This window comes from Vanellus vanellus, assembly GCF_965231255.1.
Source record: "Vanellus vanellus genome assembly, chromosome: 6".
Classification (NCBI taxonomy): domain Eukaryota; kingdom Metazoa; phylum Chordata; class Aves; order Charadriiformes; family Charadriidae; genus Vanellus; species Vanellus vanellus.
The window spans coordinates 4581980-4594407 of NC_138911.1; the positions used below are offsets into that span (position 1 = coordinate 4581980).

Sequence of the window (12428 nt, forward strand, 5' to 3'; positions counted from 1 at the left end):
CTATTGCAAGCTGGAAGATGGCAGTCCTGAATAGTAAACTGTTAATAGATCTCCTTGAAAAAGGACATGTGGTACAGCTCAGGAGGGTTATGTGCCAGCGGAACAACTAACCTTTCAATTACTGACCATTTCTGGTACTGGTGATGCTGTCAATGGTAGACCCGGGTTGTTGTCCAGGTCTACATAACAACCAGGTAGAAAAGATTGCTTCAGGATAATTTTTTTCCTTGCACTGAAGTGCCATCTCTGCGTTACGGCTTAGCAAGTCAATGCTACATCTACCTGGAGATGCCTTCTCACCACCACCTTCCCCTGCTCTGGGACTGCAGGCAGAAACTTCAGGGGTGACGTGAAAGTTTGTTTACTCATAGGAACTTTCGCTTGAGTCACTAAGAGTTGCGTCGTTGGTGCTGCCGGCTTAATGATGGTATAACATTAGGCTTTGTGGCAACCGTATAGTCAACTTTAGACCTGAAGTGCAATGAAGGTAAGTTCGGAGAACGAGCAGACCCTTTGCATTTGGCAACCGCAAGTAGGATAAGGCTTGTAGAAATAATAATTTTCCTTTTGAATGATGTTTTGTCTTTTGACCCTTGTTTTCTCTCTCTGTTGTGCTTTTTCTCCAGCTGGGATGACAGCAGCTCTGTCAGCAGTGGGATCAGTGACACCATAGATAATCTCAGTACTGATGACATTAACACTAGCTCCTCTATCAGCTCCTATGCCAACACACCTGCCTCCTCCCGCAAAAACTTAGACGCACAGGTAAGATTTCTGGTTTAGACAAGTAACACTGATATTTATTATTTTCTCTGTACAATAAGTGGAATTGCTTGAAGTTAGATGAACTTGAACACACGGGCAGCCTTCAGTACGGACGGTGTCAGTGCCAAGGCGATGTCAGGCAATAGTAACCGCCTTATCGAACGCGGCATTTATGAATATTTCCTCTGTGCATGGAATCCATGGCATCTCTGCTGTGGTGGTGTGGCACCAAATGGCTTCAGCCTTCTTAGCAGCATGCATCGTGCATCAGTAGAGGGGATTATTATTTTTTTTTTAGCTCTAGAAAAAGTATTATGTGTTTTCTTTAAGAATAGAATCTAAATAAGTCAACGTGAAAGTTTGAAGGTTATTTATACTTCCATTGGAAATGTAAGCATGCTATGCAAATGGAATAGATTATTTTAAACTGCCAGGGCTGCATGTTACTGCAGACTTTCTATTTTTGGTAGAATTTCATAGGAGGATAAATTTTACATCCATTGACAGCCTGCATGTACATTTTGTGCTCAGACACCACACATCCAAAGAGGGTAAAACAAGGGAAGATATCCAACAGGTTTTCGTTCATCAATTAGACTGCATGATAAAGAGATGTGCAGTAATATAAACTACTTTTTTCCTCAATTATATAGAATTTTGTTTGAAAAAGCATGGGACTGAGAAGTCTAGCTTTGTTCTTTGTACACCCACCTGCTCGAGGCACTCGGGTGTTGTGTGTCAAAGCAGCCAAGATGCGTTGACTTGGTGTTGCAGCAGGTAGAGGAGAGGGATGTAGGTATGACCTTCTCCTCTGTTTCTTTCCTCTTTTATTTTTCTCTAGTCTTTTTCATGACTGGACCCTAAATCTGGTTTTAATATCAGTGTTAATGTAGACGTGTGGTTGCTGTGAAGTGTTACTCTGCCTACAGGACTGTGGTGCAAGCATACATTAGTCTTTGTTGCCTTGCCACGAAGCGCATATTTGAGCCTATGTTAAAGACTTCCAGTTAACCTCTGGTTGTGTATCAGCTATTGCATGTGTGCTCGAATCTGCGAATACGAGTCCCATACAAGATGAGAGGAGTTAAGATCTATGAAGTGTGTTTTTCAGTACTTAACAGAGAGAGTAACATACACGACTAGAAGTATTTTTTGACAATTGTTACTGTCTCGACGTTGTAACGCTGTTGGAAAGAACGGAAGAAAAAGGGAGACGTGACTAAACATTAACTTAAAAAAAAATAGAAACTCATTTGAATTCTATCTTCTGATGTATCAGATTCTTGGAAACACCTCTGAGAGATCAAAATCTGTGTTGATGAACTCCTCTTCCTCCTCCACAACTATTACAGCATCCAAGAGAGTACAGACGTACACCAGAAAAAAAGCAGCTGAAGCTTGTACAGACAGTAGAACAAAGTCATTAGAATAGGAAGCTGGGAGCCAAGACAGAAATTGTGTTTATTGATGTGTAGGTCTGTGACCTACTTCTCTCCTCAGTTTTCGTGGCTGATGATATTTATTCTAGGTATTACTATTATCTGCAGATTATTGTCCAAAAAATACTTTGCTTTCATTTGAACAGAATATCCTAATCTTGTCAACCAAGGGAATGAAAATAGCTTAGAGTGATGGAACCATGCGTAGCTTGCGGGGTTGATGTTTTACTGCCCACAGTAGACTTCACAACTCACGACACTCATGACAGCAAGTTTGCTGATGACACCAAACTGTGTGGCACGGTCAACACTCTGGAGGGGAGGGATGCCATCCAGAGGGACCTGGGCAGGTGGGCGTGTGCAAACCTCATGAAGTTCAACCAGGCCAAGTGCATGTGGGTCAGGGCAATCCCAAGCACAAATACAGGCTGGGTAGAGGATGGATTGAGAGCACCCCTGAGGAGAAGGACGTGGGGTTATTGGTTGAGGAGAAGCTCAACATGAGCCAGCAATGTGCACTCATAGCCCAGAAGGCCAACTGCATCCTGGGCTGCATCAAAAGAAGCGTGGCCAGCAGGGTGAGGGAGGGGGTTCTGCCCCTCTACTCCACTCTCATGAGACCCCACCTGGAGTACTGCATCCAGCTTTGGAGTCCTCAGCACAAGAAGGACATGGACCTGTTGGAGCGTGTCCAGAGGAGGGCCACAAAGGTGATCAGAGGGCTGGAGCACCTCTGCTGTGAGGACAGGCTGACAGGGTTGGGGTTGTTCAGCCTGGAGAAGAGAAGGCTCCAGGGAGACTGTATTGCGGCCTTCCAGTATCTGAAGGGGGCCTACAAGAAAGCTGAAGAGGGACTTTTTACAAGGGCTTGTGGTGATAGGATGAGGGGTAAGGACTTCAACCTGGAAGAGGGGAGATTTAGATTCGACATTAGGAAGAAATTTTTCACTGTGAGGGTGGTGAGGCACTGGCCCAGGTTGCCCAGAGAAGTGGTGGAGGTCCCATCCCTGGAGGTGTTCAAGGCCAGGCTGGATGGGCCTTTGAGCAACCGGGGCTGGTGGGAGGTGTCCCTGTCCATGGCAGAGAGTTGGAACTCGATGATCTCTAAGGTCCCTCCCAACCTAAACCATTGTGTGATTCTATGACACAGTGAATGCTGCATATCTGCCTTCTCTGTCGTACCTGGAGTATTGTACGATGGCCTGTGCCCAGGTTTGCATTCCCCTGGGTGGTGAGCCACAAAGGACTGGCAGACATCTGCAGAGGGATGTGGACTTTTGTTCTCAGGGTATCCACTGCTTTGGCTCTCTTAAATAGTAGGCACTTAACTTTTAAGCCGCTGTGATTTTGCCACATCTTGTTAAGGTGGTACAGAAGTTGTGTTTCAGATAATTGAAGAGGGAGCTTGAAGCTAATACATGTGCAACTGGGAGTCCAGACAAATAATACAGCCACATCAAAGGGAGAGAGTCCTAACATGTCAGTGTCTGCTGATAAAATCAGTAAGTTATGAGGAATCATCTCTGCAAAGGAAGAAGACATGGTTGCAATAGGAAAAAAAAAAAAAGTCTCTGCTAAGAAATTGATTTTCAGAGTTGCGGAGTACCCCGTACTCCAGAAGCAATGGTTTCTCCATCTTTGAGAAGCAGGACTTAAATATGATATTAACTCCATAGGCATTCAGAGTTGTAGCCCCTTTTTGTAACAGTGCTATGAAGAAGTTCGCAAGTTGGTTCTGAAGAAGCTAGTGATCAGAATCAGAATTTGCCGTACCGTGTTCCAGTGATTATGCCAAGTACCAAACCATTTGATGTAGCTATACCGCTTTTGGGGCCCTAATATTTTTCCCTTATATTGCACAGACTTAGGTAAGTTACCTTTTAACACAGCACTGCATATGGTATGCCTTTACAGTCATGTCATGCACATATTTTAAGGAGAAATGAAGACCTGGTGGGCATTTGAAAATAACTTATTTAACTGAAATAAGATGGAAGAGGAAGAGATCAAGTAATAAACTTGTTCACGTAATGCAAAAAAGATCAGAAGATGGAAAGGAAACAGTTCCTTTAAATAGAAAATATCAGCGTCTTTAAGCTGTTGGATCAAGATGACTTCTCGGTTTCGTTGGAGCAAAGATGGGTTTGGTCTGCTCACAGCTGCATGAATAGATTTACAAAACTGTAGGAATAAATTGAGAAATCCTAGTGGTTACCGCTACTCCCAGCTCAGTCGGATGGCAGGCTTTGCTCCCAGCTCGTGCTCGCTGTGTCTTGCCATGACCTCCAGCAAACAATATTTCCACTTTCACCCACTCCAGGCCCGTTCAGGCGGGTGGAGTTTCAGCTGCAATCTCCAAGCCAGGTTTCACCGTGTTTTGGGTTTGATTCCTTAGTCATGTTTCTGTGCTGTTCTCAGTGTTTACCGTTAAACAGAAACACCTCTGGCCAGAGGGCTTCAAGGGTAGATGTGCAGCAGTTCAAAGGCTACGGAAAAAGTTGGGCTGTGGGTGTAGCTGTGGAATGAAATGGAAGAGAGCAAAGATAAGAGGACTTCTTGTAATGCCGTTCTCTCTGTTGAGATTGTACTATTCTTACAGATGTAAAAGGGGGAAATGGAAGGTACAGGAACATTTCATAGTCAACCAAAACTGGAATAAGTCCTTTGCCAGCAAGTAGGTGTGTTTCATTTTCTCAAATGCTAATGGTGTAAATGGGCAATTCCAGGCAAGGTAATTGAAGACTAATGAGAGCATGTGAGGAGTGATGTCGAGGTGGTTTCGCTGGTCGATTATTTGTTACTTCTTGCCCGTGCTCTCTTCCGAGATCTGTAAACTTAGGAGCTGTTTGCGTGAAATGATGATTTTAGAGAAACACGGGACACAGAAACAGTCACACTGAATTTATTACGCACCTACCGATGGTCATAAATAAGAAAGGCAACCGTACCCAAACCCTGAAGCCATACAAAAGAAAGCGGTGTTTCATTCAAGTCGATGCTGAGTTGCTGTCTTTGAGCGGAGAGGCAGGGAAACGACATTTGCACAGCACGAGGAAGATGCGAAGAGAAAGTAATATCTAAATCCATAATTCAGCAAATGCTTCTTAGTCTAATGGCTCAATCTACAGACAAATAACCCAGGCCCTGACTATTTCACGTGACTGAGGAAAGATCATTATGATGTGTGGTGTCAGCTTTCACATACTGATCGCTTAGACTAGTTTTTCAGGCTTTTTTTTTTAAAAAAAGTAATTACAGTAAAAAGGAGAGGAAATTAAACCACAACCCCCCTAGATTCCTTAATATTCATGGTGTGATCTGGGAAGAAAAGAAAAGTCATAAACTTGAAACATACTTTAGGAACTTAAAACTAAAATACAGCATTTTGCTGAAAGCACGGTAAATGATCATGCCGCCTTTCCTGAGCTGTGCTTTTCTGATGATCAAGAGGGAGGAAAAGGGCTTTATAATGCTTGGGCTTATTTAAAATAACTTCCTTTTAAGTGATATTACCATTCGACTACTGCACAGTGCTGAGCACGTTCATCTTCTGCTGAGGTTGCAGGGAAGAGATGGCACTGGGCACCTTACCAAAATTCACCAGCTCTTACTTGGGAGCTTGCTGATCAAGTATTGAACGGTCAGTCTCTTTCAGTACTGTGATGGTTGGAGAACGCTTCCAAATATGATTCTTTTTTTTATCCAGATCGGGGTCAAATGTGTGGATATTTTTCATTTGTGCCTGATCACAAAATAGTTGGTTGTGGTGTTACAAAATTTGCCCAAATTAATCAACGGCATTTGACAGAAGTAGAATTCTGCAAGAGTAATCATTAGCAATAGGAAATGCTAATGTATGGTGGGATATATTTTATATATATATATAGGGTAATAGACTTAAGCATTTCTAAGAATTTGGCAAAGGCTTGCTAATGAGAAAATGCTATATTTGATGTTGAGCTTTGCAAAATTGTCGATAAAAGGTTGGCAGCACAATCGGTCTGTGCAAAGAATAGGGGAAAAAGCAGTCTGTAAGGGTTAAATATAAATTAAAAACTGAATTAATTTACGAATTTAAGTCAGTCTTGAGTATTGTTAGAAAGTTGTTGGGGCTTCATTTTTCTTCAGTTCTTGGGTGTCCTTCTAAGATGTGAGATTAGAATGAACAGCATTCCACATCTTCAAATATGTTCAAAAAGCTGCCTCCTCATGCTCTGGAGATCAGATTGCCAGACAAGAGATAGGAAAGCAGCAGGAACAAAGGAAAGCTGGCTGCACAGGTTTGAAAGGTTTTTTTGGCATTGCAGTAAAAGGGTTCGTCAGAAATTTGAGATGGAGGATTATAAATGTCATGGGGCTGAATATGTCCTTTATAAATCAAGTGCCTTTTTTTTTTTTTTGCCTTTTTTTTTTTTCTTTCTTTCTTTCTTCTAAGGGGCATGGCTGTTACGTTTTCTGTATTTTTCCCTAGCATATTTTAAAAAAAAAGCCATTGCTGGGCTTCATTTCTTGCCATGACATTTCTTTCTCAAAGGCGCGTTATGTTTGTTGGTACTGAGAGATGACTGCTGAGTTGATTAATCAGTTTGATGGTTCTCCTTTATGAAGCTTCTTAAAAGAAAGGCTTGCTCTGAAGGTTGTCTTACAATTCCTTATCTGTCCTAGACTGATGCAGAAAAGCATTCCCAGGTTGAGCGGAATTCCTTATGGTCCGGTGATGAAGTCAAGAAATCAGACGGAGGATCCGATAGTGGCATAAAAATGGAGCCAGGATCTAAATGGAGACGGAATCCCTCTGATGTGTCGGATGAATCTGATAAAAGCACTTCTGGTAGGAAGAACACTGTTATTTCGCAGACGGGCTCCTGGAGACGGGGCATGTCAGCTCAGGTTGGCATTACCACACCAAGGACTAAACCTTCAACCACCTCAGGCACATTAAAGACACCTGGAACAGGTGAGAAAAGGTGTAAGATATAAACAAGCCAAAAAGTGTGTTCGGTATGAAAACAGTTTAAATACTTTCCAGAGGCAGAACCTGAACTTCAGGTAATCCTGTCTTTATTTTTAGGTATTGTTTTAACCTATGCAGCATCTCGTATGTCCACATTTCTTTTTCTGTTCATTTTAAAATGCATATTTTGGATTAGTACACTGTGAAAGTTGTTTTCATGACAACTCTAGCCTTAAGCCAAGCTATTTATCGGGCACAGTGTTGCCATGTGAAGAATAAGTAATATAATTTCAGCTTTTGAAGTCACGGTCAATTTTAAGAACATACAGTGTGTGTGGTTGAGGAGATTTCCCCCCCCTCCCCCCCCCCCTACTAAACCAGTATGTTAATTTATACTAAACACTATTTAGTTCTGGATTTTCTTATAAATGTATTAGTGATTTTAGCATTTGCAGATGTGTGAACGAAAATTGATTGAATTTGCATAATCAAGTCATATAAGTTAATACCTCTCTTCTTATTTGGTCGTGTATATGACTACATGAAAAAGTTGAAGTTAGATGCTTTCTTGAACAACGCCTTTTAGGAAAATTATACTAATGGCCTAACACTGCTTCTGTCTAATGATAAAAAAGGACCGATCTGTGGCAGCTACAGAGGGAAACATTTTTTTTCTTATCTGTCACTATTACATAAGACTGTTCTGCTTTTCATATTCTCGAGGGCAAACACACCACATACTCTCTCTGGCAAGTCTGCATGTATAACTCACCAGAGTGGCATGTACGTTCAGTGCAGACTAGATCATAATTTTTAACCACACTCTGGTGGCTAACACGCTTTTGCTTTTCATGCTGCTTTGAGTTTCATCATTTGCTCGATGTTTTCAAGTCATTAAATATTAGAATTCTTTTTCTATTTTTGTAGGGAAAACTGATGACGCCAAGGTATCAGAAAAGGGTAGACTATCTCCTAAAGCTGGACATGTTAAACGTTCCCCATCAGATGCAGGACGCAGCAGTGGTGATGAATCCAAAAAGCTTCCCACAAGTAACTCTAGAACAACTGCTGCTAATGCTAATACATTTGGATTTAAGAAACAGAGCGGGTCAGCCGTAGGCATGACTATAATCACTGCCAGTGGGGCAACTATCACCAGTAGATCGGCTACTCTGGGAAAAATCCCAAAGTCATCTGGACTCATGGGTAGGACCACTGGTCGGAAGACTAGTGTTGATGGCTCGCAGAACCAGGATGATGGCTACTTAGCACTTAGTGCCCGAACTAATCTTCAATATCGTAGTTTACCCCGGCCCAGTAAATCCAGTAGCAGAAGTGGAGCTGGGAATAGATCTAGCACAAGTAGCATAGACTCCAACATAAGCAGCAAGTCAGCTGGGTTGCCTGTCCCTAAAATGAGAGAGCCCGCCAAGGTAATCCTTGGAAACTCTCTGCCAGGATTAGTCAATCAGACTGATAAAGAGAAAGGGATTTCGTCTGACAACGAAAGCGTGGCCTCATGTAATTCTGTTAAAGTGAACCCTGCATCACAGACTGCTTCTAGTGGAGCTCAAAGTACTCACCAGCAAGGAGCCAAGTACCCCGATGTGGCCTCTCCCACTTTGCGCAGGTAGGCAATAAATTCATTGATTGTGCGATGATGTTAGTCGGAGCTGAATGATCAGGACTCTTCGAGCCAGGCCTGGCTGTGTTTTGTGGAGCACTGACTATTTAGTGTCCTACATCAAGGTCTTTGTATTTACATCTAATTTCACACGAACAGGGTTGGCCAGTGTTGTAAATACTCAGTACATCATGCAACAGCACCAAAAATTTAACATTTGGGAAAAAAAAAAAAAACACACTGTCTGGCAGAAAGTTTGGCAATTGTGATACGAGTCTCTGTTACAAAAATCACATCTAAAGGCTTTATCCATGCAGATATTACAGGAGTAAGAATTTTCTTATGTGAAGGTTACTGAAGAGTTCTTGCACCAATGTCTATGTAACAAAGCCTGGAAATACTCCAATGGTGGATCAAATTATAAATTGGCAACAGGAGAGTTATTTCAGGTTTTCATTATGACAACGGCATAATTTGACCTGCCATATGTAGATTCACATGCCTAACCCAACCCGATCCTTCCGTTGTGTGGATTAGGCCAGTGTGTTGCGAGACTCATAACATCAGGTTATTGGACTGTGTAGAAGAACCCTAAGTTACGGTCTAAGCTGCGTGGAATTTTCTTATTTTAATAACATTTTTTAAACAAAAATCTTACCTGTCTTCTATTTCTCCAGCATTACCCCACACGTTATTTCAACATTAACATTGGGTTGGTCAGGAATTAATTTGTCGGTGGAGTGTGCATCAAAGCCTTGATATTGGTGAAAGGTTCCGTTAATATTATTTTCCAATTTAATTTGACATTGAGTAGCTTGTCTGTTTCAAGTTTCGGTGTTTTGCATTTCATTTTGTCTTGATGCCCATAATACCCATACAGTTACGCTACATCATCCCGCTTCCAGTGATGTGAGAAAGCCACATTCCATCTGAAGCACCAGTGCAAGCATAATGGCTGTGATGGCAGCTTAGGCTAATGCTGTAGACTTGTAAACAGTTTCTTTTTAGATGCGTGTTTTATTTGAAGAGCCTATGCGAGGGTGATTCAAGATATTTCATTTGTTTTATTCCTGGTTATCATTAGATAAGCCCTGTCTTTTAGAACATTTAATTTTCATCAATGACTACTTAAAAAGAAAGCCTCCAATAGACCTTTCACTTCCTATACGTACCCCGTGAGAGATGCAGATTTTCAGTGTTGCAAGCCTCAGACACGTTAATCTTGAAATGTCACTGGAAATCTCTTTTTGATTACTAGAAAGCCACGTTGCTAGCCATGTAATTGAAATACTACATTAGCAATACGTGAAACTTCAAAGAGAAGACACTGAGGCTCAATTTAACTATTCCCTCATTTGATTTACTATTTCACCCTTGAATTTTCACCAGACTGTCTAAATAGTCATGTATCGAAATGCGTCAGAGTTGAATTTGGCCTCGTCTGTTTATTACTGATTTCTGGAATGACAATTAAGATTTTGAGCTTGATTTTCATAGCCAGTTGAGATGAGTTGCATGTGTTGGTTTTTGCATAGTTCCTCTTGGACCTGTAATTTTTCAAATATAATACAATAAATTAGAATCCAATTATTATTGTACAATAAATTAGAATCCAATTATTATTATACGATAAATCAGAATCCGGTTGTTATTACTATACAATATATTAGAAACCTTCGTAATGATACAGATTTACCTGTAAGTCTGAGAACCATATATAACTTTTATGCTGTCATAAACAGTGAAATAATTGTGCAATGAGAGCCATCACTGTCTGTCTTCTCTCAGTATTGCCTTTAGCTCCTGTATTACGTATCCGGCATGTCCCTGAAGTGAAGCCATTGTTTATCTTATAATCGCAGAATGGTTTAGGTTGGAAGGGACCTTGAAGATCATCGAGTTCCAACCCCCCTGCCCTGGGCAGGGACACCTCCCACCAGCCCAGGTTGCCCAAGGCCACGTCCAGCCTGGCCTTAAGCACCTCCAGGGATGGGGCCTCAACAACCTCTCTGGGCGACCTGTGCCAGTGCCTCACCACCCTCACAGTGAAAAATTTCTTCCTAATGTTCAATCTGACCTGCCCTCTTCTGGTTTAAAGCCATTCCCCCTCGTCCTATCGCTACATGCCCGAGTAAAAAGTCCTTCCCCAGCTCTCCTGTAGGCCCCCTTTAGGGCCTGGAAGGCCACAGTAATTGGGCCTTCATGCTTTGCAGTGTATAATACACGGCTTTTCTGTTAGTGGGAGACATGCATGAACCCAAGAGCCAGCTCAGATATGTCAGTCCCTTGTCAATAATAGTAGATAAGAGTAAACAGATGGCCTTCCTCGTAGGGTATGGCCTTCCTCGTAGTGTATGGCCTTCCAGAGTTGATCTCTGTATTGATGTGACTGTCTTGCTGGGTTGGATTTTCTCTGGACTGAAAGGAATGCTCTCCAGACCTCATCCTCTTCTGAAGGCGTTTGTTATGAGGTTGTGGTTCTACCAGACGCTGCCTTTGGCAGTGACACGCTTCTGTTTGTGCCGCAGCAGAGCATCATTTCAGTTGTATTAGAGGTGCGGTGAAACAGTTTGGCGAAGACTGCATAGCTTAAAAACAGCTTGCAGAACTGTTGTGTGGGTGGTTGGGGAATCTCTAAGAGTACAGTTCCCCCAGTAGAACTGAGGAGGTGGTATGCAATGGCACAGGGACACAACAGTCCAGTGGAGATGTGTTCCGGAGGTACACTGGAGCTGCAGGTAGCACCCGTGCAGTACGTACAGTGCTTCTGGGCATCACCGCACTTACTGCATGCATGCTGTAGGGTGCCCAGCTATATTACACAGTCTGTGCTTCTGGGAAGTGTTGCACAAAGTGACTAAGTGTGCAAGTGTTGTACAGACACCCATGCTCAAAACTAGAGAAAGTTCTCCTCGGTGGATATCCACCCGTAAATCTTTAGGAGCTCTTGTATAGAAGTGCTGTACTCTCTTCTGAGGACTACAGTCCCGTAGATGCCCACTTTGAAAGATTTCATCCCCAAATACTCCACACTGCTGATAGGAGAAAGCAAATACGTATAGGTACGTGTGAGGAAAACTTAAGGTTCCAAAGGAGCTCAGTGGCAGAAACAGAAGCAATGTTTTGGGGTGGATTTTGAAGCTGGAGTCAAAAGCTACGCTTCCTTCATAATTTTGAGGATAGGTTTTAGAATGATTGATAATCTGGTCTTAAGCTTGTTTACTTCTAAGACACTTTTGCACTGGTAGCAAAAGTGATGCAAATTGGAGAAGCTGCAGTCATCCTCCTCCAACCGTGGTTTTAGATCCCCTCCCTTGCACGAGTTCTGGCACTCGGCGAGCCTTTTACTGAGCCAGTGCCAGCTGCCAAACCAGGTAAAATCTCATTCTACACTCCAAAAAAATAGTTTCCAGCCAGCTTAGCTCCTGAAATGAGACAAAACTACCTTTGATACCAGTGAATATTTTTCCTGTTCCATCCCAGCAAATGCCGCTTCTGTGCAGAGCGTTTGGCGATTTGCACAGAATTTACCTGGACAGCAAACTTTCAACTTCTAATTTTCCACGCTTTGGGTTAATCAATGCTGTGTTTCTCTGGTATCCATTTTCCTTAAGGAGCAGAAGACAATGTGGCTGTATTTTAGTTC

The 12428-nt window shown here is 42.3% G+C and overlaps 1 protein-coding gene across 1 annotated transcript in view; it reads left to right on the forward strand.

Annotated features, from left to right (window-relative positions):
• The window catches only part of NAV2 (neuron navigator 2), a 179556-nt gene that overhangs the window by 120537 nt on the left and 46591 nt on the right, over positions 1–12428 (forward strand). The window contains exons 12-14 of the mRNA XM_082484750.1: positions 627–765; positions 6870–7161; positions 8086–8788. Of these exons, the coding sequence (XP_082340876.1) occupies positions 627–765; positions 6870–7161; positions 8086–8788 (1134 nt within the window). The remainder of the gene's footprint in view (positions 1–626; positions 766–6869; positions 7162–8085; positions 8789–12428) is intronic.